At 39.4% G+C, this 22,616-nt stretch overlaps 2 protein-coding genes across 6 annotated transcripts in view; both read right to left on the minus strand.

The window, feature by feature from the left end:
* The window catches only part of phldb2b (pleckstrin homology-like domain, family B, member 2b), a 37,485-nt gene extending 27,917 nt beyond the window's left edge, over positions 1 to 9,568 (minus strand). For 4 of the 5 annotated variants that reach the window (XM_068343768.1, XM_068343769.1, XM_068343765.1 and 1 more), the window contains exons 1-3: positions 9,270 to 9,568; positions 1,937 to 1,993; positions 1,583 to 1,706 (exon numbers count right to left, since the gene is read on the minus strand). In XM_068343768.1, the coding sequence (XP_068199869.1) occupies positions 1,583 to 1,706; positions 1,937 to 1,993; positions 9,270 to 9,305 (217 nt within the window). In that variant the 5' untranslated portion in view covers positions 9,306 to 9,568. Of the gene's footprint in view, positions 1 to 1,582; positions 1,707 to 1,936; positions 1,994 to 4,597; positions 4,672 to 9,269 lie in introns of all 5 variants that reach the window. The other variant, XM_068343766.1, reaches the window with a different exon arrangement.
* A 1,178-nt stretch (positions 9,569 to 10,746) lies between these two features.
* plcxd2 (phosphatidylinositol-specific phospholipase C, X domain containing 2) lies at positions 10,747 to 21,688 on the minus strand. The gene is made up of 8 exons (XM_068304138.1): positions 21,363 to 21,688; positions 20,918 to 21,054; positions 20,635 to 20,754; positions 20,249 to 20,302; positions 19,989 to 20,144; positions 18,894 to 19,004; positions 18,345 to 18,475; positions 10,747 to 14,736 (listed from the first exon to the last, which is right to left on the minus strand). The coding sequence occupies exons 1-8, from the start codon at positions 21,463 to 21,465 to the stop codon at positions 14,577 to 14,579; spliced, it is 972 nt and encodes a 323-aa protein (XP_068160239.1). The 5' UTR covers positions 21,466 to 21,688; the 3' UTR covers positions 10,747 to 14,576.
* Positions 21,689 to 22,616: the final 928 nt, after the last annotated feature.

Consider the following 22,616-nt stretch of genomic DNA (forward strand, 5'->3'; position numbering starts at 1 on the left):
TTTGAGACCAATTTGTAAAACTGCAAAAGTGCCTGAGTAAAGTAGGAGTTTTAAAAAACACAAGAGAAACAAGAAATATATATATTTACCTTCACAATCAGTGTCTGGACCTTTCTATAAACATTTAAACCACTTTAATAGCCCAACCACAATACAATAGTGGTTATTTTCTTTAGCATTTGAGTTAACGTGTGGTTTGCTGCACGTAATAATTTGCTATCAATGACTTCAATCATGAACAAAACCATCCTTTCGAAAACTGAAGTACTTTTTGTCACTACACTGTTCTCATGGATAGTGGGAGGAAAAACAGAAACTGTATGTCAGTGTGAGACCTTTGAGACCTGCACATGATGTGTAATGAATGAAAATCACATGCTAATAAACATTTAAAGCTTTGAATCCATCATCAGTCAATTTACTCTGTACAGGCTATAGAATTATGATCACTTTTTCACAAAACCTACTTTATCACTTTGTCATGTGGTAGATGTCTTTATGGTTTTTTCCCATCTCTTCTTTCACATGTGTTTGACCAACTAACTAGAACAATAATCAAGTCACGGTGTCTCTGGCTTACAGAGCTCATGTCTATGTTTGTGTCTGTATGTACATAACACAAGAAAAACACAGTGCTTAGAGACACTGACAGGTCTGGATGGTTGATGATAGAACTACAAATGTATCATATGTCACCCTAATCAATATCTGCATGATCCATCCATCCATGCATTTTCAGTATATACTTATGAGACTGGAACTGGACTGTCCTGCACCTTCACATATGTGGAGAGGGATAATAATTAATATTCAGATTCATACCTTCAGAGAATTTTGGGTGTCCCCAGTTCACCTGACTTGTATGTCTTTGGACTGTGATTAAATAACCAGAGTACTTAGGGGGAACACATGCAGAAAAAGGGAGACCCTGCAAACTCTTGACTGGGGTAGAACCCAGAACCCACTTGCCTTGAAGCAGCAGCACTAACCACTGCCCCATTTTTGTGGAGCTTGCACAGCTTGGACTGATCTGAATGGCATTTCTCTGAGGAATAAGCTGGATGTCAGTTGGGTGGATTGGATGCTAACTCTTTCTTGTCACAATCAGTATCATGAAACCACATAGTGTGAGTCATGTGTTTTTTGGAGACGTTTGGGTTGGACAATGCCGTTCTGATTAACTGTGGGTTCAGTGCATGTATTAACCAATAAGTGAGTAATTTTCTCCAAATGACAGTCAAAATAAATAACAGGGGACGTGATGTAGTAATTATTGGAACTGTTTTTGGTTCACAGGAAGTCTAGGGAGTCGTACTGGTTCCTTTACGTTAATCCCCCAGCAAAATGATCATGATTATATCACTCTTTTGCACCTCGCCCATAACTATAGATATGAAGCCAACATTGGGAAAGGGTAAAATATGTAGGCAGAGTGAAAGCAGATATATAGAAATGTATAAAAAAAAGTGATGAAGAGCAAGGAGTGAAGCTGATCCTAGGCACTGGCAATGGATGTGAAAATGAACATTTACTGTGTGAGCCGGCAATCTTAAGCCATATTTCTATTTTGTCTGTTTGTTACCTTCTTTCAATGGCAGCAGAGTGATTGCTACACTCAGCCTCCCACTGCCCAGGCTCACAAGATGAGGCGTGGCTGTTTGGACCTTCAACCCCTTTCCTGTGTCAATCAGGTCCAAAGGTGGAGACTACAAGCATCAGTTAGAGAGGAAAGATCACTTTTGAATACGTTTATGGACAAGTATATTATTTACTCCTATAGAAATAGACAGCTGTCCCTTCAGGAGGTTCTTCATTTTGATAACTTCTCTTGTATTGATCTGGCTCTTTACTTTTAAATGAATATTTTTGAGTTTTGTCATACAGTTTGTGATTAAACAAGTGTGTCATTCATCAGTGTCTGTGTGTTTTCTGTCACCTTAGAGTCAATTGGAGAGATTTGGTCTGACTCTGGTTGGAACATCATTTCAGAGTCCTGCAGTTAAACAGAGAGGTAGGAAATCACATGAGATCACACACATACATAAGTATATCCACTTTACAGAGCCTATCTATCTATCTATCTATCTATCTATCTATCTATCTATCTATCTATCTATCTATCTATCTATCTATCTATCTATCTATCTATCTATCTATCTATCTATCTATCTATCCATCCATCCATCCATCCATCCATCCATCCATCCATCCATCCATCCATCCATCCATCCATCCATCCATCCATCATCTGACTAATATACAGTAGATGCTGTAATATTACTGATTTTTCTTTAAACACAAAGTACCCCTCACAGGAATCATGGAGCCTCTGTTTTCTTGGAACATTTCAACCACTTCACTGCAAATTAGTTGTGTGTGTGTGTGCGTGCGTGCGTGCGTGCGTGTGTGTGTGTGTGTGTGTGTGTGTGTGTTCTCGAGCAGTATTTTCCCCTTAGAACACTTTCACACGGAGAGTTCCTCTCATGTGGGAGCAGTCGGTCATGCAGTGACCAGGTTTTTTTTTGTCTTTGTGTGTGTGTGTGTGTGTGTGTGTGTGTGTGTGTGTGTGTGTGTGTGTGTGTGTGTGTGTGTGTGTGTGTGTGTGTGTGTGTGTGTGTGTGTGTGTGTGTGTGTGTGTGTGTGTGTGTGTGTCTGATGAAGGGTACAGAGGCTATAAACACAAACCCTGTCAGAGCTAGTTAACCTCACTGGGACAACAGACTGGGCCTAAAGAGGCAAAAGTTAATCTAAAGTCACGGTTAACTATTCTGTTTTTTTATAACTTGTGACTGACATCCAAGATACAGAAAAAAAGTCAAGATGTTTTCATAATAGGAAGCCACGAGAAAAGCTCACAATAACAGGACAGGAGTAAGTCTGAATAAAGGGGACACACCAATGAACGATATATAGAGAGGAATGAAAACAGAGAAACAGAAAAACACCTCAAAGCTGTCTGTCTTTCAATAAACATTCAGAGGACATCCCCTGCTGTACCCTTCAATTCAATACCGGAAAAGCAGTCACACCTCTCTTTATATGTGTGTACACACACATTCAAAAGCACAGACACACTGACTCACAACCAGATGGATGAGTGAGAAACTTGCCACTAAAACAGATATGATTACAGTATATGGGAAATCACCCTAAACACATTTCCTTTTCCACCTTCTGTTTTCTCCTTCCTCCTGTTCCCCTCTCTCTACTTGACATGCTTTCCTCATTTCGTATTATCCTACAATAATCCTATAGAGATATACTTTATCCACCTCAAATTCTTTAATCATAAACCTTCCATCCTGTTTTTAAAGTGCTTTCTTATGCTTCTCTCACAGCATTTCCACATCTCCAACCCCTCGTGTCTTTCTTTCGTTTCTCCTTTTCTATTAGCCAGCAAATTCAGTCTCACTCTCCTTTTGTCGTCCTTTCTCTCCTCCAATCAGTAACAGAGGAAGCACAAATACAAATCCATACCACTTCCTCTGCTTCAGTACCAACTTCCTTGCTGAGATCACTTCCTTTTCTGCTTTGACACCCTTATTGCCTTATTTTCCCTTTTTTTTTTCTTTTGGCTATTCAGCTACCCTTGTAACCCCTATGCACAAACATGGGCAAATAAAGTCACACATCATGTCTTTTCGTTATCACATTAAGATATGAGGCCCCGCATTCCACTGATTTTTTCAGCACTGTTGTAGACAAAGCAAACAAATGGCGTATGATGGCAACATCAGCTCAACTGCAGAAACCACAAAGGTCAAAGTACAATTTAAAAAAATAATTCTGACAGTTTTTCTACATTTCTTTGCTTTTTTTTCTTTTCTTTATGTAGTAAGTTTCCAGGCTACATTAATTAAAGATATTAGCTTTTGGACTAGTCAATCAGAAGACCGATTCGACTCATGGCGGTAGTGGTGCAATGAACCAATAAACAAAATATTAATAATAAACAAAATATTAATAATAACCAAAATAACCATTGAATATTACTATGGTAACATTCATCCTGGTTACACTTTAGCATATTTAGTATTTTACTTCCTCAATCAGGCCTTCTCTTTGGGTCTCTGCTGCTCTTTTGTCTTCCACAAACCCCTGCTTATTTTAGTAGGTGAGCATCAGCCCGGGCAGGTCAGGGCTAGTCTTTGTCTTTGTTGTGTTGTAGTTTAAGTTGAGCAGTGAGGCATTTTAAGCTCTGGTATCCTGAGGAGTCACACAATCTCAATTCATCAAACCGATGCTATCAGGGCCTCTGGTCTAAAGTGTGATTATGTTTTAAATGGATTTGGAGTCATGTTCAGAAGGTTGTGCATTATATGAAGTTATTTCCCTCACCTTTAGAGTATCTTAGTATCTACACTACTTTAAATTACTATCCATGTAAGCCATGATTTGTTTGTAGATTTATCAAATCATTCTATTGTTCTGATTGGTTATCCTGAGCCTTTTTAGCATAGCTCATTGGTAACAGACAGAAAACCTTTCTGGTTAGTAAAGAGCAGCAGATCGAAAGAGGTTGGCTGATGAACACTAACAATGAACCTTTAAAAATTGGAGAATGTCACAAAATGTTTTCCCTTGATTTTCCCTGTACCTGGTAGTAAAGCAGTACTCCAGCCAGATGGTGGTAGTATCAAACCTCCAGGCTATTACTCCTGTGTGTTAGTCCTTTAAAAAATAAAGGAAAATTAGGCACAGCTCCATCTATGCAGGTAAAATGATCACAAATCTAACGCAACCCTTCACAATCATTTGTGAGCAGAAGGTCCATCACAATCAATGGCTAGTGTTGTCAGCAGGTGAGTAATTTCAGCAGATGTGCAGAACAACGGCTGTCATCTCATAGATAAACTAATTCTGCAGTGTTTAAAATCTGAATTCCATCTCTTTCTCTATGACTAAGATGCTTGTTGGTGGTTAGGGTAAGTGAGGACCAAATGCTATTGGTGCTTGAAAAGCCCAACTTTAGAACAGAGTATTCCAAAAACAAAGAGCTAGATTCTTTTCATGGAGTTGTTGGAGACCAAAACTGAGTTAACAAAAGACTGTTTGGATTGAACTTCACCAGATGACCTTAAAATAAAATAAAAAACCTATCCCTTGAGGGTTTTTTTTAATCAAAGAATAGCAAATTAAATTAATGGTCAATAGACTTTCTATTGATCTAGTGCCAGGACTTGTTCTGTAGGACAACAGTCTGGGAAATAGGCACAGATAGGTGATCAGTGAGTAAAATTAGAGGCAGATGGAAGCAAAAAGGGAACGTAAACTTCAAATTTTTTTCCCACAAATTAACTCCTGGAATTATATGAAATCAATTGGGAACATTGACTGTTGGGAATATTTCCTCAACATGCAGCTTTGGCCTACTGCATGTTGGCCAAAGCTGCATTAAAAATTAGCATTAATTAATGCTACTTTTAATTTGTTGTCCTAAACTTGAACTAGCCCTTTAAATATTTTCACTTGAGCCACATGTGGTAAATATACAATGATCTTAAAATCACAAGAGAACACAAGAACAATGCACACACTCTCTTTGATCCCATCTGTAACACAGCTGAGTCTGCCAAAAACGCTCAGTTATCCCTGCATCTGGAGACAGAGATGAAGATAAAGAGGAGAGGAGAGAAGCATGAGCTGAGGGGAAAAACAATGAGTGATAGAAGATAGAAGGAGGACTCATAAAGCTTGAAAGACATGCATTCAGACATTTTCCTGATGTTTTATTCAACTACTGCTTCTAGCACAGTGTTGAATTCATCTTCTTTTTTATTTTCCTCGTCTGTTTTCCCTTTCAGTATACTACTGTGTTACAGTATGCATTCTCACAACAACATCTCAGGACAATCCAATTGCCGCCAACTTCACTGATGTGGAACAGACTCTTTCAGTGCAGTAGGTGGAATGATAAAATCACTTACATGTGTCTGTTATGTTCTGACTTTAATGCAATAATTTCTGGGTTATAGCATTAATAACAGTCTTTCAGGTACAAAACCTAGATAGAATTTTTCACATTTTTGTCTGCAAGTACTTGAAACATCCTATAACATACAAGCAATATAGATAGCTTTCATTTTTGTCCATTGTCTAGAATGTAGTTGCATCTAGCAGTGTGGCTGTAGAGTGAAAGCAACTGAATCACCTTGTCTTACACTCCTCTACGGCAGAAACCAAAAAGGAAAAATACATGCAAAGTAGTTTTTTGCACCATTGTTGAGTTTGTCCCTTCTGGGCTCATGTAGAACTACTAAATGGAACAGGATTCCCTCTGTCTGTTGATATAAAAGGTTCATTCTAAGGTAACAAAACACAAATAATTGTTTTTTCAGGTTTTTAAATACTAATGAAAGCATAATTATGGATATTATGTTCAATTTTCACCAATATTATAATGGAATTCAACCTTTGTAGCCAGACTGGACTTTTAATGTTGGCCATCCATCTCTCCGGCGCCTAGAGATGGAGTATGTACAGTACTATATTAAGTTAAAGGATTAATGAAACATCTATTTGTCTGATTTCATGTACAAAATACATGTATGCAAAACAACTGTGTACTACATGAGTGTTTAGTTGTTACTTATAGACCTTCTTCTCAGAATCGCCTTTCCTTTTCTATTTATCTCATGGTCATCCTGCTGCATCTCTCTCTTACTAACATCCCCTCCCCTGAAATTCCAGCATTAACCTCTCCTCCTCCCACCTGACAAAGCAAGCATTGTATCACAGATGCTGTTTAATATGGAGCCCCTCTCTCAGTGTATCTCTTTATCACAGCTCATAGGGCTACACTGGGTTGTCTTCCTCCTTTTTCTTCACTGCACTATTTTGCGTATTCATGTCTTCAAGAAATACTTTTTTTTAAATTATGCCTCATATGCATACACCATATCAGTACAGTATATCCCCACATACAAAGGCTACTGTTATGGACATAGTGTTCTAATGACACACACACACACAAAAAACAAGTAAGTCTGTTTCGGAACATAACTGTGTCTATGTGTGTATTTTGAAAACTCCACAAGCTGCTTCACACAACTTGACCTTGAAACCCTTGTTAAAACACAAAAAGCCCACACTCATTGTTCTCCAGCTCCGATTCTCTTACATTCCTCTCCTTGTTTTCATTTACCGAAACACTAGATTCTCACAGAAGAAAAACTTAACTGTTATTACAAATGACTAAAACGTGAAGGAAACTTAAGTTGAGTTTCTAATGAAGGCACGTGTGTTTTGAAAATCCCAGATTACCTGAACCACCTTATTCAGGGGATTAACTGATATTTTGGTTTCTGAAGGGCCGGATATGACAGGGAGGCAGGGTGGAACAGTGAATTGTCAAAGGGGCATAGCATATTATCCACATTAGTAATTGGCTCATAGATTTGAACTGACCTGAACTGAACTGCGAGTGTTCGGAAAGCAGAAAGATGGAATTTGAGATAATATGAGAGGTAAACTGAGCATGTGGAGACCAGGAGACAAAGAAAGGGAACAAAACACAGAGTAGAGGATCGTGAGAAATAGGACAAAAAAATTCTTTCCCAGCTTCAATTATGAATGTGATTGACGGGCATGTCTGTGGTAAATAGTAGGAAATGCTGGACTGGATGTTTACGCCAAAAAACAAAAAAAAATATTTTTGTACAATTACTTGCTTTCTATATTTATGATATACCCTAATATTTTCATTTCGATATGCATATAACTTCTGATATCAGTCCTGGTATGTTAAGTCCTCCTGACAGAACAGTTACGGCCTCCTGTTTCCCAGATTATGCCCAGAGCCATTTGACAGATACAGTGGTTGTATCATTAGCTTAGCATTCAAATAGTTACTGCTGTAATGAAGCAACATGAGGAGATTTAAAATCGCTCCAAGGAGGAATTTGTCTAAACAGTGTGATGTAATATTCTCTCTGGTACGGTACTAAAGATACACTGATGACACAGATGCGTTGCTATCTGGGTGAAGCGGTGTGGCTGGAGCAACTGAAGACAAATGAACAATCCTATAATTATACTGGGATACAGAACCTTATCATGCAGCATATAATTTGTTTTCACATAATGGACAGAACAAACCTCACATGACCAGATATCATCCAGACAAATAAATGTAAGATGTTAATTTGGTGGCAGGTGGTGAGCCTAGAACATTTCCCCTGTTGCCTCCATGGTTCTATAATTTTCTATTATGATGCGAAATGACTGGATGCGTTATAGCGGAAGCAACATGAGTTTTAATGTTTTCATAAGAACTACTCCTCATTTGAGTCTTGGCATAATTTTGGTGTAACTTATATTGGGCTGATCCAGGAATATCAAAAATGTACTCTTGGTTAGTTTGGGTCAAATAAAGGCTGAGGCAATATCCTCGTACATTCCAGTCATAATTGGTAAAACACTGCTATGAAATGTCCTCTTACAAGCCTTGTAACGACACTTTGGTACTCACAACCAAACACGGTGATATTCCTTAATAGTGCACTCAAAATTGTTGTAATAAATCACCTTTATCTCAAGTAAAATCAACATGTCAAATGACCTTCACAGACTGATAGTCATCCAACTCTGATTGTAAAAATAACATTGAAAGGTCCCGTTTATTGGAGCAGATGAACAAAAGAGACAATAGCTTTTAAGAGTCTTTAAGCTTTAAAATACTTGCTTTGCACTCTCAGTTAAATACCTGGATGAAACCTTTAGGAAGGAAAATGACAACAATTCCCTCTGAGTTACAGTGGAGTAGAGGCAGACAAAGTATGAAACGGAAAACGAATTACAGTACAGGTCCTTAGATTTACACTTGACAGTCCTCCAATAAAAGTGCTTAGGTCGATAGCATTCCATCACTGTGTTGGTTTCACACAAATGCTGATTTGAACTGGTGTAAAATAATGTAGTGCTGCGTTAGTAATGCTGTTCGAGGTGAGTGAGTCCAAATTATTACAGTAGGAGCGTCTGCAGGTCATTGGTACAGCAGTCTGTCTTTATTCTGTGCAGGCTGCACAACTACACCGTTAAATCAGTGGTCCAGGAAAAAAAAAACTGTCCCTGAATTCATTTGTTGTGATCAAATCCGTAATTCCGATCGGATTGAATTAGTTTTTGTTAGTTCACTCATTTTATTTAGACCCCCCTGAGGTCATTGAATAAACACAGATGGATTGTTTACAAAAACCTAAGTGAGAAACGTAACTTTGGAATGTTGCAAGTTGCGATTTTTTTCCTACACTCATATAAAAAGCTCTTACCATCATGAACGCTGGACTGGACACTTCTGTCATCATACAGAAATTACGCAGCTGCTCCAAGATCCAGGATTTGGTGGCTTTACAAAAACTCCCGGAAATATCCCGTCACTTCTTCCTATATTGCGATTACAGCCTCTTTTCTAACTGCGAATACATTCCCTGATCAGTGTGCAACCTGTGGCTGTCTGCGGAAGACTGTTGATTCTCTATCACATCCACGCATAGAGAAACGCGCTCTTTTAGCACACGCAAACGCAAAGAGCCGGCGGCCTCAGCCAATTGCAACTTGTGGAGGAATGCGGCAACAGCTGGAAGTGGAGCTGCAGAGGGAACAAAGGAAGGGAGTCTCTCTCTCTCTCTCTCTCTCTCTCTCTCTCTCTCTCTCTCTCTCTCTCTCTCTCTCTCTCTCTCTCTCTCTCTCTCTCTCTCTCTCTCTCTCTCTCTCTCTCTCTCTCTCTCTCTCTCTCTCTCTCTCTCCCTCCCTCTCTCTTTCTCTCCCTCAAACACACGGACCTTAGTGTGCAGGTGTTAACAGACCTCCTCTTCTTGACCTCTCATCGGCTGTAGGAGCCTCGAGGTTGCAAAGAGATGGAAAATGTTGAATAAAGAGAAAAAAGGTGGGACAAAGAAAGCTTGAGAACTATTTGGCAGCATTGAAAAGAAACCAAGATAACAAGGACGTTTATCTTATGACATTACAATAGAAGCACAGTCTAGACTCCCTTAACAGAAGACAGCCCTGTCCTGTGGTTTGAAATATTAAGTCTAGGCACTTGTTTGTGCAAACTAGCGCTAAAAATATACAGTGATCCTGTTGAGTGCATATGCACTCTACAGGAAAAGTTTGTTATAGTGACTTAAAATATATATCCTATGTTGGTTAATGGCCGGACAGTAGTCAGCCTTACAAACATCAGAATTTGAGCCACATTAAAGCTACCATAACATTTTTATGGTGATCTGGTCACAGCCAATGGATATTTTGAACGCTACCCAAAAATATAATTGAAAGGCAAGAGGGAGTTTTGTGGAGATGCAAGAAAGAATTGATGAGAGAACATGGTTAACATGTGTTTCTGGCGTTATTTCATTGTGAATGCACAAATTCTGTGGGATGGCAAATTCTAAAAAAATTCTCCAGAGACATTCAGATGTTTTTTAAACTACTGTAATGTGGTTCTTTAGTACATCACACATAGAATTTATTTGGCTACATGAGAAGCTGCAGTATTTGTAGAGTTATATCCCACAACATGCTTCAGAGGTGACGTAGCAAAACAGACCAGACAAACATTTCTCCAGCAAGACCACATCATTTTAACCTACAGGCTAATTAAACGAATCTATAGATACAGTATTTGTCTAAAAAAGTTCATTTTCACCATTTCCATTTACCCCACGCATAAAACATTTTCAATTCTTCAAGTCAAAAACATGTGCGGTACTTAAGCTGAAGATAGCCAGTCTTCACAGTGCTCATGGGTAACTTCCTCTAAGCAGTGGCAGCATGCACTTTGCATAATTTATGTCCACCATCTGAAAAAATCTCAGCTACATGTACGGTCATGCAAAGTCTGAAGACATCAAGGCATGAATGCCAGCAGCTCTGTATCTGTGGGTAATTTTATTTGGCAGTTGTTCATACATTCTCCACAGTTCATACCAGAGGTTCAAACAACAACAGGCATTATGCACAGCTAGGATACAATTCATAGAGCATTTCTTTGGGCTATAGGCAGTGACAAATTAAGTGTTGGAAATGGACTGGTTAAGAGTGAGGCCAGCCTAAAGTTACACACACACACACACACACACACACACACACACACACACACACACACACACACACACACACACACACACACACACACACACACACGGAAACACATGCATATCCTTGACAGCAGGATTATCTTATCTATCTCGCTGCAAGGATGTCTTTGCGGATAAACAGGAAGAGGTATTGCGTACCCATCCATGCTCCAGTTTCCCACTGCTCCACAGCTCACCGTGCCACTTCGTGAAAGTAAATATCTACCGGGTAAGAGAGAATCAGTTATGGGGTGAAACTCACAGGCTCACAAGTGTTTTGTTTTCGTCTTTATGGTCAAGCAAAGCATTCACCTTCACAGATTCACCTTTGTAGATGAAAAAGTTTCAAAGGGAACATCTACATGTTATCAACTTAATTCCCCTTAATAATATCCTGGCATATCATGTAACTTCCTGTCATTGCAAGAGATTCCAGAGACCATAAAGTTATTATGCAATTATGGTTGCTTGCTAGCATGAAGAGCTACTGAGATTTCCCAGTGACATCATCTCAGTGCCCGCGGGTCAGAGAGGGTTGGCTCAATGTTTTACAGCATTCCCGAGTGAATTCCACGACTCCCATGTGATCCCAGGAGGCTGAGCAGGAACTCTGGAGGTGTTTGAAGAGGGATTAGGAGACCATGTCACTAGAGATGTAGTTTAATCCTATATCTGCAACATTTTTGGTGTTTCCATTTTAATGTACAAAAGAAGACAACAATTCCATATTTGAAATACTTAAAATGAACACTCACTGCAAACTGAACTTATTTACTCTTCTGGGAATCATAGGGGCCATTAGTGATGAGGGGCTTTGAGGAGTTTAGCGGTAAAGCTTTTCAACCCTCACCACCTTAACAACGTTCTAATAACGTTCTGGCAACTGAATGCTAGTGACACTTTTTGTGGCTTACGCATAAGTTAGGGGGCATTTTCTTCTTCTCTCAGTGGTCTGATTTTCATGTCTTCATGTTCTGTCAAGTCTTTTTCTTTCTTTAGTCATTCTTTCAGTTGTAGAATAGTCATAAGATAGTTATTTGTTTTTTCAGCTGTTTCAACAGCATCGTCATCATGGTCTAAAAGAGAACACATAGTAATCTGTGTGTAATGGATGTTGATGACTCTGGTCGCTGAGATCACTTAACACCAAGTTGAGAGCAGTTCGCTGAATTAACTTCAGCTCGGTTTACTCACCAGTGTATTTGCAGAACTTAAATGTCTTCACAAAAAAATGCAACCAAAACCAAAAGAGTAAGTGCGGTTATATTAGTGCCAACAAAATGTCACAAAATCTTTTAAAAGTCTTTCAAAAAACACATTAAAGACTAAAATCTGCAGCATATGTTTGGCTATGATGAAGCAATCCTGCGTTTGAGTGATGTGGAAACATGTCCCTAGTTGACTCTTTGATGTAACTTGGGGTTCAGGGAGATAGATATAAATCACTTGTGATGGACAGTAAAGGTCAAAAGAAAAAATAGGAAAAAACAAATGGATTTGCAGAAATATTTACTTGAACTGTGGTGCTTGAGTAAAAATAGCTTTGGAGAGTTGTTTCTCATTTGTTTACACCACATTGGTGAGAGTGTTTTTGAATTACCATTTCTGGCAATCACATGCACCTGCGCAGTAAATGCAGAATATTTACATTAGGACTTCATACATGTAGATGTAAATTCTTGAGTTGTTGTCTTCTCCTTTGAATCCACGGAAGCTGCACGGACAGAATGGAGAGAGAGGTAGCCACAGAGGAACGCTCTCCGTCAGTCAGAGCTGCTGCTCTGTGTTCTCCCACTTGCCTGGCCACGGTATGCGTAATTACTCTTCAATTAAAGTGCTTGCGTTTGTGCCTGTGTGTGTGTTGGTTGGCATGCGCGTGTGCATTGCAGTGCTCTGTGACCACACTCAACCATGTCAGCAATGTGACCCGGAGAGAACTGGCAATTTCACACAAGTGAGTCAGGGCCTGAAATAAGGACAGAGCTGGAATAAATCATTTTTCATTATACACTGTTGAATGAAGCTGCTGCTGCTGAATGAGGAGTATCAGCTGTTCAGATCTCTCTGCATTCTCCATTTACTTTCATTCCAGCCGGACTTTCTCCTCCTTTTGCTGTTTAACTGTCTCAGCTGAGTAAATCACTTCCTCACCCACCCCTCTCTTTCCCTGCTCTGACCCCAGGAATGCAGAGCGACTGCCATGTCATGCATGGTAATCATTGGGCCTTCAAGGCACACAGAAACACAAACACCAAGATTTACACACAACACATTTCAGACATATGCTATTTCTAAATTTTAAATGGTTGTCACACTGCACACTGTACTATAAATTCTTTCCTGCTGTCTACATGCTTTACATTGGTTTCTATTTCTTAAACATTTATAGCTGTTAATCATACGTGAGTGAACAGGTTTTATGAGACCTGTGGCACAAATTACACATATATTTGGATTTTTGTCTGCATTGTGTAGACTATGCCACTTTTTGCATGTCTATAAAATTCATCTTTAAGCACTGAAATAGTTTTAGTTCAGTCTGCAACAAGGTGTGACTTTGCTTAACGTAGAAACAGAAATACTGCAGCCTGCTTGTTTCCCTTCTTTCATTTAATTGTTGGAATAGCACTAATTGCATAGTTAAATATACAGTTTAGGCTCATTGCCCAAGGGTTAACTTGTAATGTTATTGAAAGGCAATGAAACCAATTTTCTTTTCTTTCATATTTGTAAGACAACATATTTTATGTACTTTGTAGTTTGTAAATCACAACTTTGACCCAATCACTTCATTACAGTATTTACCATGTTCAGAAGTTGAGACAAATTTGATTCCTTTAAGAGTCGCACAGTGAATATTTCAAAAAAACAAAAGGGAGAATAGTGCAATATGTAAACTTTGGCTTTCACAATATTCAAAACAATCTAACATGTGATCAAAGTGTTTTATCTTATGTGATTATTGTCCAGGTGACAGGAAGTTGCGCGTTTCTTTCTTTCTGTAATGCAGTACTATTATATTGTAACAAAAAGATGTAATCACAGCTTTCCTTGAGGAAGTTATGCAGTAACATCTTCACAGAAAGTATCCTGAATGAACACTAAGCTGTGTTGTGACTCATTTTTATAGATCTTGTGATGATGGTAGAAAAATGCCTCTGGACATACCCTGTGTTCTGTGGTCTGAGCTCCAGCTTCTTTCTTCTTTTACAATTTGTGCATGATTTTACTATTGAAATGTCTGTCAGCAAGACAACAGAACTTATGTCAGCAAAAGAAAAAGCTATATCTGTTACCTCATCATAAAACTGCCACTAATGTAATGTCATATGTTATCGTATTACCAATATGATGCATTAAAAGTGTCAGAATTCCAGCATTGCAAGAACTTTTACCTAACAAAGGTGGACGAATATGAACTCTGACTCCCAGCCCCCATCAAACTGGGATGGCACATATTTGTCCTGTTGTACAAATATGTCATAATGGTTTATGTCATCTCAGTTTGTGTCCCTTTTCAGTCAGCAGGAGGTTGTTGAGTTTGATGACAATGTCGGCAAAGTCTGTGAGCTCCACAAAATCAGAGGTGATGATGTTGACCCCATCCGTGCCCGGCTTCTGAGCCCGTACCCAGGACATGATTGTTGGCAAGTTTCTAGAGACAGAAAATAAATAATTTATTATAAGAAGACAAACTTAACGTCCTGTCACTCGAATGGCATTGAATAAGTTTAACTGATTCCCTGACCTTGCACGCTAAATAACTGGAGGAAAGCTTTTGCCTTAGTGAGATTTATAGTTATGGCTGAACTTTGACTACTGTAGTTGTTCTTTTTCTTAATGTCTCCCAAATGCAATGGGAATCTGTTGATGATGTTTTCAGATAGAATCATGGGTTGAAATGTGGGATAAAACACATCTGATGGAAATAAAATTAACCTCTATTAGGACATGTTTGTGTGTGTATGTTTGTGTCGTTGAGAGACTCTCCTCCATCTACAGTTTCAAAATTATAGCTTTGCTTTTGTTTTGGTTTAATGTAGCCGTAAGAGGGCACAAGCCAGTGTCTTATTGTGCCCGGATAAACACAGAGGGTTGGGTCAGGAAGGGCATCCCACGTAAAACTGTTTCCAAATCAAACATGAAAATCAAATCAATGACTTCCGTACCGGATCGGTCAAAGCCTGGGTTAACAATGACCGCCATCGCTGCTGTTCACCTACAAGCTGCAGGTGGAAATTAGACTACAGTTGGTCAAGGAAGGAGAGGAGGAAAGTGTGTTTGTAGGAAGAGAGGGAAGAGGAACTCTAGGAGTATAGAACTGAGAGTAGGGACGTTGCATGTTGGAACTATGGCAGGAAAAGGTAGAGAGTTGGTTGACATGATGCAGAGGAGGAAGGTAGACATACTGTGTGTCCAGGAAACCAGGTAGAAAGGTAGCAAGGCTACAAGTTTAGGGGCAGGGTTCAAGTTGTTCTATCATGGTTTAATGAAAATGGATAAATGGAGTAGCAGTTATCTTGAAGGAGGAGTTTGTTAAGAATGTCCTGGAGGTAAAAAGAGTGTCAGATAGAGTGATGTGTGTGAAGTTAGAAATCAAAGGTGTAATGTTCAATGTTGTTAGCGGGTATGCTCCACAGGTAGGATGTGAGCAGGAGGAGAAGGAGAAATTTCGGGTTGGACTTTGATGAAGTGATGAAGAGCATACCTACAAGTGAGAGAGTTGTCATTGGTGCAGACTTCAATGGACATGTTGGTGCAGGAAACAGAGGTGATAAGGAGGTGATGGGCAGGTTTGGTATCCAGGAGAGGAATGCAGAAGGACAGATGGTGGTTGACTTTGCAGAATGGATCGAAATGGCTATAGTGAATACTTTCTTTCAGAAAACGCAGGAACATAGGGTGACCTATAAGAGTGGTGGTAGGAGCACACAGGTAGACTACATCTTGTGTCGATGGTGTAATCTGAAGGAGATCAGTGACTGCAAAGTAGTGGTATGAAAGAGTGTAGCCAAACAGCATAGGATGGAGGTGTGCAGGATGACTCTGGTGGTGAGGAAGATGAAGAGGACAAAGGCAGAGCAGAAGACGAAATGGTGGAAGCTGAAAAATGAAGAGTGTTGTATGACTCTGGAAGGAGTTAAGACAGGCTCTGGATGGTCAGGAGGTGCTTCCAGATGACTAGACAACTACAGCTAATGTGATCAGGGAGACAGGTCGGAGAGTACTTGGTGTGTCATCTGGAAGGAAAGTAGATAAGGAGAGTTGGTGGTGGAATGAGGAGGTACAGGAGTGTATACAGAGAAAGAGGTTAGCCAAGAAGAAGTGGGACACTGAGATACTGAGGAGAGTAGACAGGAGTACAGGGAGATGAAGCATAAGGTGAAAGTAGAGGTAGCAAAGGCAAAACAAGGGGCTTATGATGAATTGTATGCTAGGTTGGACAGTGAGGAGGGAGAGACCGATCTATACAGGTTTACAAGACAGAGAGAATGAGATGGGAGGAGTTCAAGGTGGAGGTGGGACTGCATCAGGGATCAGCTCTGAGACATTTCTTGTTCGCTATGGTAATGGACAGGCTGACAGACAAGGTTAGACAGGAATCTCCATGGACTATGATATTTGTAGATGACATTGTGATCTGCAGTGACAGCAGGGAACAGGTGGAGGAGAAGCTAGAGAGGTGGAGGTTGGACATGAAGGTAGTTGGTGTGAGAGAAGAGGATGCAGAAAACGGTTAGATGGAGGCAACTGGTTCGCTGTGGCGACTCCTGAATGGAAAAGCCGAAAGGAGAAAAAGAAGCCTTTGTTTTGCTTTCAAACACTTTCTGTTTTTGGTTCTTGATTGGCACAAAACACACACACACACACACATACACACACACATACACACACACACACACACACACACACACACACACACACACACACACACACACACACACACACACACACACACACACACACACACACACACACACACACACACACACAAATTAAGCTGTATCATGTCCAACACCCTTAAATTCTCCTCTGTGATGGAGTTGGCCAGCAGAACAAAACCAGGAAGCCAGAATGTTTATCCAGCGGCGATAAACAAGCCTATTTCCTCAGAAGTGTAAAATTAGACAACCTCCTGTCTCGCCAGAGTTTTATACCCTAGCATCAGTGGCTTTTTCTCTCACGTGTAAAGGTATGGAGGGTAAGACAGGATTTCCACCATAACTTCCCATTGAAATGTCTGCCTCAGCAAGAAAGACGGATGCCTAGATTTCTGCAAATAATTTAGAACATGGGTGAAAAGTAACATCTCTTATTTCATAGCTTATTTCATACACTTAATTCTAAAATGAAAAAGTAATAATTTTCCTCTGTTGCAAAATTCATCCATTTTTTTATCCCTTCAAATTGCCTTAGGCTGTGTTGGAGACATTTGGAGGTATGGGCTGTAGAGAATGTGATTACACTAAATGACACATTAGTGCTGCTTAAAGTCATAAAAAATACATTTGAAAAATTCAGCAGTAATTTTTTATGAAGAAACCATGACCAGGTTACTCAAGAAGATGCACGGATTTTTATGAGCAGTTTCATGTTGGATATTTCATTTTAAATAATTGAATAGTGCAGATAAGAGGACAATATGTATCAGATTGATGTCAAGTGAATCAATCAAGGTAAACACAAAAGCTGTCTGTTCATAAGGAACTAAAGAAGAAAGGTTTCATGCAGGATTAAGGATCTGCATGTAATGGATGCTTTAAATACAAATCATTCTTTTATCTCTCAGTGAAGATTTGTTAATCAGGTGCTACAGCTTTCACATTTCACAATTTTGATGCTGACTGCAGAGGAAGAAGATCTTGCTGGTTAGAGAGTGAGTCAATGGTTTATTCTTGTTTTAAACTGCTACCATGCATTCAGCATTGGCTCAGACACAGGCCATTAAGTTTTCCTTTTTCCTTTTAATAGACATGCTCAAAGCTGGAAATCCTCTTTGCAGACATTCATAACATTTACTGTACTGCCCCCTATCGTACACAGATAAAGTAAATAAAATGGCTGGGTTCAGATTTACTTGAGTACATGCAGCACAGTACTTACTTATACACTTCGGCTGGACTCCTAAACTCTAGTCATATATAGCACGTGTTAAACTAAGGTAGTAAAAACATACAAATGAATGTACTGCATATCTTCGCATTCACAATACTTCACCTTCTCTCTATTATACTGAAAAAATACCTAAACCTCATCACAGACCTCTCCACCAGGTAGTTGCGTAGCCCCCAGACAAGGCCCTTGGCCACAGTGTCAACCCTGGGAGTGAGGATGGCCTGAGACACATGGAAGGAACCATGCTTGGCTCTTTCCTTCAGAGTAGTTTCCAGGAACTAAAAAAACCACAACCACAACAACTTAATATTAATCACACTTCATTAGTGTATTATTTATTTGTTAATTTATTAGTTAGTTAAAACCCTCACAAAAAAGAAACAGATGAGAAAAAGAGGAGATATGTTTTAAGGAGAGGATAATTGGATGTGACAGACAGGTATTGATAATTGTAGATTTATTTTAACTGCAGTGGTAAATTTAATTTACTATTTTAAAAAAGCAGTAAAAAATATGAAAAACAGCTGAGAAGCAGAGGAAAAACTGTTTTTGTTCAGCTTTTATCCTAAATCTTGTAGAGATAGTGATTCAGAGGAATCTGTGACTCTTCACCCATATCTATGCTGATTTTCCACTGAGATAATAGAAGTATGTGTGGAAGCTTTGTGTCAGTGAGTCGGCCTGAAAGTTTCTGACCTGTGTGAGCTTGCATGGTTCAGTTGTGTTTGCCCATGGAGCAGGGATCTTGTTGCCAGGCCACATGACAGGTATGCCCTGAGCTGATGGATGATGGTAGAACACAATCACCTGAGGAGATGGTCAGTACTTTTAGCAGACTGATCAGGTGAGCTACTTAATATAACATCACACTCAAACAGTCTGATGATGATATGGCGTATACGGTAAAATAAATTATTTCCTCCATCTATGCGCCACATAGCCTTAACAAAGACAGCAACTGAGCAGTATCACACACCTCTTACTGGAGGTTGGTTGCACTTGGTTTAAAATAATTTGTATTTGTTGTAATTAAGGTAATGTGACACTCTTTTCCTAGTAAAGAAGCTGAGAACTGATTTGGTTGCAGTTCACTCTGTACTCTCTCTCTCCTCCTTCTTTGCCAACTAAGCCAGTCACAGATTAGGGTCATAGGAATAGGAGTTCATCTGATAGCACTTGCATGAGATACGGATGTGCATTTGGAACTGTGGAGACACAACATTAAGATGCACGTACTCATGGAGGTTCATCTGCCCCTGTATGAAAGTATTTGGATACATAAAAGGAGGAGGATGAAGAAAAAACAGAAGCATGATATGAGTGAATAAAGGAATGGTAATAAATAGCAAAGAAGGGGAAATGTGGAAAGAATAGCATTAAATAAAGAGAGAAAAAATCTAGGAGAGCCACAAAAGAAAAACAGGGAAGAATAAAAGCTAAATGTTAAAAAAGAAAAACATGGATCAAATGGTTGAACGAGTGTTAATGGGATGACGTTACTAATTCCTGTGCAGGAGAGACAGGGATTACTTGACCTCAGAGGTTAAGTGGGCCTTTTACTTGTACATTTATGTGTATATGTAGGGACGCTGCTTGTATTCTCAAAAAACAGAGAACACTCTTCAGTTGTAAATGCTGATGATAAAGAAATAAAACTTCCAAGGTCTTGAAATTCAGACAGAAACCACTGAAAATACATTTCTGTTGAATACTATGAATAAATATTTGTTTTAGGTGAAACTTTTAAAGCTATATTGTATATTTATGTTCAATGATGTATTTTGATCCCACCTGCTGTTTCTTGTCCCAGAGGTAGTCCAGAGTGATGGCCTCCACAGCACACGTGTGACATAGCCTGCTTCCAAACACCTCTTGGAGCATGTTGATGAGGTATACATGATGCGCTGAGTCCATTGCATAGTAGTGGTTAAAGTCAAGGAATACCACCTAATCAATATAATATACAAATGAATTATTTAATATGTCAAATAAGGATTATTAATGTGTACTATGATAAGCAAATCATGTAAAATGCAGGGAAATGTTGTTACCTCTTTCCTGTGTCTGCTTAAGAATGAATTAATCTCTAACAACCCGTCTCTCACCTTCAGGGAAGATCAGAAGATTGAAAGTCATTTGCTGCATCACACCTAAAGCGATGGAATTCTGATGCCAAAAGGCCACTTATGACAGTTTTGTTCACAATTTTATATCCGAGAAAAGCATCACTTAGTACTGGCATCATCACAATGCCTCTGCACATTAGAATCATGTATTTTCAGCCCGTGTCAGATGAGTTGTAGCACAACGCATGTGTCAGCATGACCCACGGTGGAACACATCTGAAGCAGCTATCAAAGGACATTATGATGAAACAACAGGTACATTAAGAATGATGATTAGCATGTAAATATAAGTTAATACTTAAAGTGCTCACCTTGTGGCCAAACAGGCCGTGAATGAAGTATATCTCATTTCCTGGCTCTCCTGGTTTTGAGGAGACCCTGAGATCAAAGTAGCGAATTCCTGCGTCCAGCTGCTCTCTAAATGTCAGATTCTAGGAATGAAGACAAGACATAAGTATTGAAACAAATCAAATTATAAATAATAGTCTGTTGCAAGCCGAATCTATCAGATGTACCCAATAATGTCATTTAGCTGTAGCTGCTTGACTCCCCACACTAATATTTTTGTGCATTGCACCGATCTGAACTTGGTACCTGGGTCATGGACCACTTCACCATGACTTTCTTCGCAAAGACACTGAACATGGTGGCGAGGTACTTCACATATAGCTTCTGATCAGGGCCCACAGGAGCATGCACATCCACCCAGAAGGTAAAGGAATCATGAGACCCTGACAAAGGGACGATAATGGACATGATCAATATCAATTGACAGGAACATTTTTACTAATAAATAATTGTAAGGATAGGGATATGGAAAAAATAAGAAAAAAGGGATGGATGGAGTGAACAGAAAGTCATTAAGCAGCTGCAAAGTGATGGACAGGACTGGTAGACCTATTATTAGTGTAAAAACAATAAATGCCACATGTTCCCTGAAATGTGTTTCATACTTGCAGTTAACATTTTAAAATTTGAAATAGTGTCTCGATCAGCGGGCGACTAGGGTACAAATCAAACATCTTTATGGCAAACTCACCTGGCACGGCGAGGTGTTTGAGCGGCATGGCGCTGAGCGCGGGAGGGGTCGAACCCATCCAGTCGGCATTGGCATCGCCGATCCCCGCCGGTCGGGTCTTCATGTCAGAAACGGACCGTCAACTCACGCTCAAGAAACCGCCGGTGACGGACCCACGTGGGCTCTAAAGAAGTCCAGCTTATTGCAAACCATCTTGAAAGGTCAGTGTTGATGCTAATATCACTGACTCAAAATATCCAACCAAATCTAGCGTTGTTAATGTTCTCGCCCAGTAAATTATTGATCGCTGTGTGCAGTGTCCCCACCGGTGAACTGGCTATCCATTCCATCAGTGACATGACCGACGAATGACTAACGACATTGATAATCCTCTTAGCACAAAATTCCACTTGCGCCCCCACCCTATTTTATGTTATCGCCACACACAGAGGGTCGACAGGTAGGAATAAAATGTGACATGCGATAAGTCGTGGTGGTGATTTGATTTATTCATATACTCGCACTGGGTCACTGGGTGTGGGATAACAATTAGTTTAGGCTAATGCCGAATCAGGCCTATGTGAAATAAAATAAAATATATTACTCGAAATAAATTGACTATATGAGTAAGTTACCATTTGAAACTTGCGATGGTTTTATGCCTTCAGTTTTTTTTGGTACATATTCAAATAAAAACACATAGTCCTGCAACGCCATCTGCCGGTATATCACCAAAACTGCCACGGTAGTCAAATGCGGTGGAGAAAAGAGCTCCCCGCGCCGTCACTTTTTGTAGAAACTCAGTGTTGCGAATACCTTGGAAAATTAAATCAACACATACACCTTAAACATGTTTCAGTTCAAGAAAGTTTGCCATTTTTCGAAGTTCCCGCAAAAATGCATTTAGTTTATATCTAGGTACGTTTTTTTCTCAGTGTATAATGTTATTGTAAATCCAGTTCAAAATGTAAAACGCTATACAATTCCTTATTAAACACAAATAAGAAAAAAAAATTATGAAATTTGTTAATCGTACTAATACAAATAGTTAAGGGAATTTAAGTAGTATGCGGTGTGTTGTTTTGTGAAAGATCGATCAATATTTTTTTTCCAAAATAGATGTATTAATATTCACATAATTTTACAGAAAATTGGACGCCAAAACAAATGATGTTCCGGATAATCATGACAGAATCACAGAATGCCAACACAAGTGTGGTATTGAATGGTGTTAATTCAGTTTCGGCTGGATATTTTACTTCCGGAATCCCACAA

This window comes from Antennarius striatus, chromosome 20 (assembly GCF_040054535.1).
Source record: "Antennarius striatus isolate MH-2024 chromosome 20, ASM4005453v1, whole genome shotgun sequence".
Lineage (NCBI taxonomy): Eukaryota > Metazoa > Chordata > Actinopteri > Lophiiformes > Antennariidae > Antennarius > Antennarius striatus.

Coding starts and splice junctions, on each gene's coding strand:
- plcxd2 (XM_068304138.1), bottom strand. CDS start 21,465: ATGAAGACCCGACCGGCGGGGATCGGCGATGCCAATGCCGACTGGATG. Junction 20,755..20,917: donor TGAAGTGGTCCATGACCCAG/GTACCAAGTTCA, acceptor CTTCATTCCTAG/AATCTGACATTTAGAGAGCA. Junction 20,145..20,248: donor TAAGCAGACACAGGAAAGAG/GTAACAACATTT, acceptor TATATTGATTAG/GTGGTATTCCTTGACTTTAA.